This window comes from Hemicordylus capensis, chromosome 7 (assembly GCF_027244095.1).
Source record: "Hemicordylus capensis ecotype Gifberg chromosome 7, rHemCap1.1.pri, whole genome shotgun sequence".
NCBI lineage: Eukaryota > Metazoa > Chordata > Lepidosauria > Squamata > Cordylidae > Hemicordylus > Hemicordylus capensis.
Genome location: NC_069663.1, coordinates 12,237,646 through 12,243,645, shown reverse-complemented (window position 1 = coordinate 12,243,645; position 6,000 = coordinate 12,237,646). Strand labels below are relative to the sequence as shown.

The 6,000-nt window shown below is 51.7% G+C and overlaps 1 protein-coding gene across 3 annotated transcripts in view; it reads left to right on the top strand.

The window, feature by feature from the left end:
• The first annotated feature begins 358 nt into the window (after positions 1-358).
• The window catches only part of MAP3K6 (mitogen-activated protein kinase kinase kinase 6), a 71,937-nt gene continuing 66,295 nt past the window's right edge, over positions 359-6,000 (top strand). For all 3 annotated transcript variants that reach the window (XR_008310860.1, XM_053268256.1, XM_053268255.1), the window contains exons 1-2: positions 359-971; positions 5,058-5,197. Coding sequence is in view for 2 of the 3 variants with exons in the window: in XM_053268256.1 (XP_053124231.1) it covers positions 650-971; positions 5,058-5,197 (462 nt within the window). In the remaining variant the exon portion in view is untranslated. The remainder of the gene's footprint in view (positions 972-5,057; positions 5,198-6,000) is intronic.

The window sequence follows — 6,000 nt, the reverse complement described above, 5'->3', positions numbered from 1 at the left end:
AAGAGACGCTGCCAGTCAGTGACTCAGTGTAGCAAGTTGGACCAGTGATCCGACTCGGCAGAAGGCAGCTGCCGAGCGTTCTTCCGATGCTGGCTGGTTTGGGTGGCAGCCACGGCAGGGCAAGCGCTATAGAGACAGCTTTGCGCAACCCGGGGCGCTCCGCTCGCCTTTGGGGCTTTTCCTGCCAAGCGGAAAGGCGGCGGAGGAACGCCTGCCGCTCCAGTTGGGGCCTCCTTCCCCAGGGTGGCTCCAGGCCGTGGGCGGCGTTTCTGCGCCTTGGCCTGCGACTACGCCGGCCTCACAACCACCACCTCCTTTCTGCTGCGTCTGCAGCTCTTTTTACAAAGAACCGCACAGGAAGGAGCACGCCGCCGCGGGGCCGCCCGTCGATCCCCAGCAGCGGGCACCCCGCGCGGTCCCCAGGCAGGCACTCGGGGGGAAGTTTGGGTGCGTGGGGCCTGGGCGTCCCACGAGGGGCGGCCGGGGGCCAAACTTGGGAACTGCGCCTCGGCGAAAAGTGCCTGGCAGGCGGGATCGAGGGAAGTCGCCGCCGAGCCGTTTGGCGACCCTGGCTCGTGTTTGAGAGAGGGGCGATCGCTCGCTCGCTCGCTCGCGGGCTGGACCTGCGCCGCGGAGCCCCCTCACGGGCATGGCAGGGGACGACGGCTGCCCGTTCGGCACCGCCGGGAGCCTCTGGCAGGACACTTTAACCATCGCGCTGACGCCCAGCCAGCCGGTCTCGGCGGGGCCCCCGAGCAGCCGGGGAGGTGGCGGCGGCGGCGGCGGCTGCAGCCGGGGCCGCTCGCTCAGCGTGGTCTACCTCTACACGGAGGACCAGGCGGACCCTCTGCCCCTGCAGTGCCTGCGGGAAGCCTGCAGGGAGGTGCCGCGAGCCGAGCTGAAGGTGGTGGCCTTCGTCACCATGGCGCTCCTGGCAGACACGGGCGCCTTGGACTGCTTCTACAGCGCAGGTGAGTGGCAGGCGCGCGCACCTCCTGCCTGGAGGAGCGGGGCCGCTGGTTCTTGCCTGCCTGGGCGGCGGGGGCAGGAAGGGGGAACGGTGGATAAAGTGAAGCTTTGGAGGTGGCTTCCAGGGTTCCGAGGGAGCCAGTGTGGTTCGAGTGCTGGACTAGGAACGGAGAGAGCTGAGTTCAAATCCCTGCTGAGCCAGAGAACGGACTGGCTGACTCTGGGCCAGACAAGTCATGCATCTGTCAGGCTAACCAACTTCCCAGGGTTGGTGTTGCGAATAAGTACTAACTACTACTACTACTAATCCTTAGTTGCTCCATAACAAATTGTTCTCTGGGCGGCTCATAACACCACAACAGTAAAAGCATCCAATTAAAACACCACACAAAACAAACTAGGATAGAACATGTCAAATGCAATACAAAACATGTTAAAACACTTTTTAGACTAAACACTTGTTTAGATTTCAAAAGGCCTGAGGGATCAGAAAGGTCTTCACCTGGTGAGGATAAACATAGTCATGTACACTGCTCTGGACTGCTTGGAGGACGAGCAGGATAGAAATGTAGTAACTAAATAAGAGTGGGCACACACACACACCCCGCCACAATATTTCCCGCTCCCCCTTTTGCTTCAGACTGGAACTTTACAGCAAAGTGTCATAATTATTTTAAAAGACCTCCATCATTTAAAGAAGCCACATTCACTCCTCTACCCCAGAACAAACTGTAGAAGCCTGTGCAGCCAGGTACACAAGAGACCCTGAATTACCTTAACTATTCCTATAAGTATTTAATATTATACATGTAGCAAAATCTTCCTTTGCTACCCCTTTGATCCATGAAACTAGTTGTGGAGTCATCCCAGAAAAGGCTGGTTACTGCTTTCTCCTGCTGCTTTTTGAAGCACATAAGAGAGGATCAGCTGGAGCAGACCCAAGGGCCGTCTGGTCTGGCATCCCAGATGAGAAGCCCAGAAGTGGGACGTGCAACTGAATTGCCCTCTCCCACTCTTGCTTCCCAGCAATTGGGAAGCCACTTCTGCATGACAGGAGTTTACCAGGTGCAGGACAGGTAGCGTCAGCATTTTCCATGGCTGCAGCTGTGCTGGGGAGAAAGCTGTTGTCTGGAGAAGGCTCACCTTTCCTGCAGCCGTTAAGGATGAAGCCGCTCTGGGAAGAGCAGAAGGTTTCAAGTTCCCTCCCTGGCTTCTCCAAGACAGAGCTGAGAGAGATTCCTGCCTGCAACCTTGGAGAAGCCGCTGCCAGTCTGTGAAGACAATACTGAGCTAGATAGACCAATGGTCTGACTCAGTATATGACAGCTTCCTATGTTCCTATCTGGGATTTAAAAATCCACTTTTTGCACTGTTTTTTTGGAGCAACTTTAAACTTGCAGTAAAGCCTGCTGTCTGGGAAAACCCCTGGTCTCATTAGGGAGATTTGGCAGCTGTCTTCCGCATCCCAGCTGAATTGTCTTTAAAGGCGTAATGTAGAAGATTTCAGGATTCAGAATCAACCACGGAATGGGCAGCTGGAGCATCCTTATGAAATGCATCCTCTGTGGTCCTTGCAGCAAAGCGTGGGATAGCCATTCCTCTCACCAAGTGAGAGAAGCAAATGGGTAGAAACTGCACTGTAGGCAAAACAGAAGCAAAGTAATTGTCACGGTGGTTAGGAAGGAAATTCAGTAGAACATCCTCTCAACTAATTGCTTGTCTGACAAGTAGAACCGGTAACATTTGGCAGTAGGAGGAAAGCTGGTCTTCTGGTAGCAAGCATGACTTGTCCCTTTGGCTAAGCAGGGTCCGCCCTGGTTGCTTTTGAATGAGAGATTACATGTGAGCACTGTAAGATATTTCCCTTAGGAGATGAGCAGCGAAGATCCCAGGTTCCCTCCCTGACATCTCCAAGATTTGGCTGAGCTACATGGACTCAAGGCTCAGACTTGGTAGGCTGCAGCTTCCTATGTTCCTGTGACTTACCAAACGGCCAGATGACACATCGGATGCTCTGAAGCAGAGCTTCCCAACGCTTTTAAACAAGTGTACTTTTTCTGCAGCAGACCTTCATCTCAAGTACCCCATAGAGCAGGGGGAACCAACTGTAGCTCTGCAGCTGTTTTTGAACTACAACTCCCATTATTCTCAACTCGATAAATTGTGGTTGAGGATGATGGAAGTTTACTTAGGAAGCTGCCTTATACTGAGTCAGACCATTGGTCTATCTAGCTCAGTATTGTCCACACAGACTGGCAGCAGCTTCTCCAAGGTTACAGGCTGGAATCTCTCTCAGCCCTGTGAGAACAGGGGTGTGTTACTAGTACAATTCTAGTTTTGCTTTCATCTATGAAATGCCGAGAACAAGGTATATACAGGGCTGGCGGTAAATAATAATAATTATCAGCATTTTCATAGCGTGCTTTAGGTGTTCAGAGTTCTTTTCTTCTGGATAGTTGGTGAACCAGTTATATTTTTGGGTGGGGAGAGAGCACAAATTAACCATCAGAAACAAAATGGCAGTCTATGTATAAGAGCATAGGCTACAGCTCTTTGAACAGCTCTGTGGTACCAGCTTTGTTACCAGCTCTGTGGTAACAGCACTCATCATGTGCTCAGAGGCACATGTTTCTAAATTCTCCTTAAACACTGCTGTAATGCTAATCCTCAGCTTTTGCTGTTGCCATCCGTCTATACAGGTGGTGCATTAGAGAACATGGAGAACCTAGCCAAATTGTGTTTCCGTGGTTCTAATTCTAAGCCCCTAGCAGTGTTCCCTCTAAGGGGGATTCCCAGATGTTGTTGACTACAAGTCCCATAATCCCCAAGCAAAAGCCATTGCAGCTGGGGATTCTGGGAGTTGTAGTCAACAACATCTGGGCATCCCTCTTAGAGGGAACACTGGCCCATAGGCATTTTGTGTCACAAAAGATGGCGGGCGGCCACTAATTGATTGATTTACATGCCTCTAAAAGTGGACTAGGTAGGCCCATTGGAAGGGCTGTGGGTGGCTCAATGGCAGAGCATCTGCTTTGCGTGCAGAAGGTCCTAGGTTCAATCCCTGGCATCTCCAGTAAAGGCTGTTAATATCTCTTTTCTGAAACCTTGGAGAGTCGCTGATGGTCAGAAGACAATACTGAGCATGGTAGTACTGTGTGTACTACAGATTGAGAACCTCTACTGTAGACAGTGCTGAGCTAGCTGCTGTATAAGGCAGCTTTCTATGTTCCTATGACTGGTCTATCAGTGGCGGAGGAGAGGTGGTCTTGTGGTGGCATGCATGAATGGTCCCTTTTGCTAAGCAGGGTCTGCCCTGGTTTGCATTTGAATGAGAGACCACATGTGAGCACTGTCGGTATCCCCCTGAGCGAATGGGGCCATTCTAGGAAGAGCACCTTGCATTTACAAGGTTCAAAGTTCCCTCTCTGGCATCTCCAAGATACGGTTGAGAGAGGCTCCTGCCTGCATCCTTAGAGAAGCCGCTGCCAGTGTGCGTAGACAGTACTGAGCTAGATAGACCGATGGTCTATAAGGCAGCTTTCTATGGCTATCAACTGTAGCAGATCAAAGGAATCTCCATGTTCAGGAGCCATATTAGATCTGAGTACCAGTTACTGGGAAGCAACAGCATTGAAAATCTGTTGCTTTCAGTATTGTTCCCTCATACAGCATAATAGAAACGTAGGAAGCTGCCATCTACTGAGTCAGACCATCCAGTTCAGTATTGTCTACACAGACTGGCAGTGGCTTCTCCAAGGTTGCAGGCAGCAGTCCCTCTCAGCCCTATCTTGGAGATGCTGCCAGGGAGGGAACTTGGAATGAACTTCTGCATGTTCTTTGCAGAGCAGCCCCATCCCCTAAGGGGGAATATCTTACAGGGCGCACACCTGTAGTCTCCCATTCAAATACAAGCCAGGGCAGACCCTGCTTAGCAAAGAGGACAATGCATGCTTGCTGCCATGAGACCAGCTTTCCTCCCTTAAGTAAGGGAGGTACGCTTGGAGAGTTGAATAAGGCTTCTGTAGAGGTGGTATCTGGGAAGATTGCAGGGGAGGTTGTGTCTGACGGTCTCTGGTATCTCCCTGCAGATGTAGTTGTGGTGGAGCTCACCAAGAGCCTGTGCCAGCCCTCTCTCTTCTATCACCTGGGCGTGCGCGAGAGCTTCAGCATGACGAACAACATTCTCCTCTGCTGTTATACAGATCTGCCAGAGATGCAGGCCCTCCGGGTGAGTAGGCACAGCACAGTTCTCCATGAGGTGCCTGTGGGGTTGGTTTTGAGCCATTGGGGCCCCCATGCTCTTGGTCAGTGTTTCCCAACCCTTCCCCCTCTGAGGCACACTTAGATTAAGGGGGAAAAAGTTGGGTTGCACTGCCCGCCCCTCAAAGGAACATGCTTATTTTATCTGTCTGTCTGCCCTCCTGGGGCATTATGGGATGAGTCAGCTGCAAAAGCTGGAGGTTTAAGCTCCCAGTTCTGCAGCCGACTCTCTCCTTTATGCCTCAGGAAGGGAACACCTCCTTCCCAGTGCATTATGGGATGAGAATTGCAAAAGCGAGGTGCTCCCCTGCTTTTGCAGCTGACTCTCAGCGAGTCAGCACAGCACACGGAGTGTCCCAAAGCAAGCACCCCTGTTGTGAAACACTGTTCTTGGTCCTGTTGAAAGAGAGTCACCTGGTCACATCCAGAGAACATCTCTTGCGTATAAAGTCAAGAGGGAGACGTCTGTTAGTCTGGATGTTCCCAGGACATGGATAAACTGTGGGCAGTCTAGATTGCTGCAAGGTACTGAATGCATCAAGTCTTTTATTGAGGGAGGCCATTGGTCCGTCTAGATTGTTGATATCCAAGGCTTCAGGCAGGGAACTTTCCCAGCCCTACCTGGAGATGGCAGGGAGGAAACCTAGGACCTTCTGCATTCAGCACAGATGTTCTTGCATGAGTTATGGATGGTCCTGATAAATATATAGAGCTGCTTTATACTCAGTCAAACGATTAGTCCATCCAGCTGGGTATTGTCTACCTTGACTG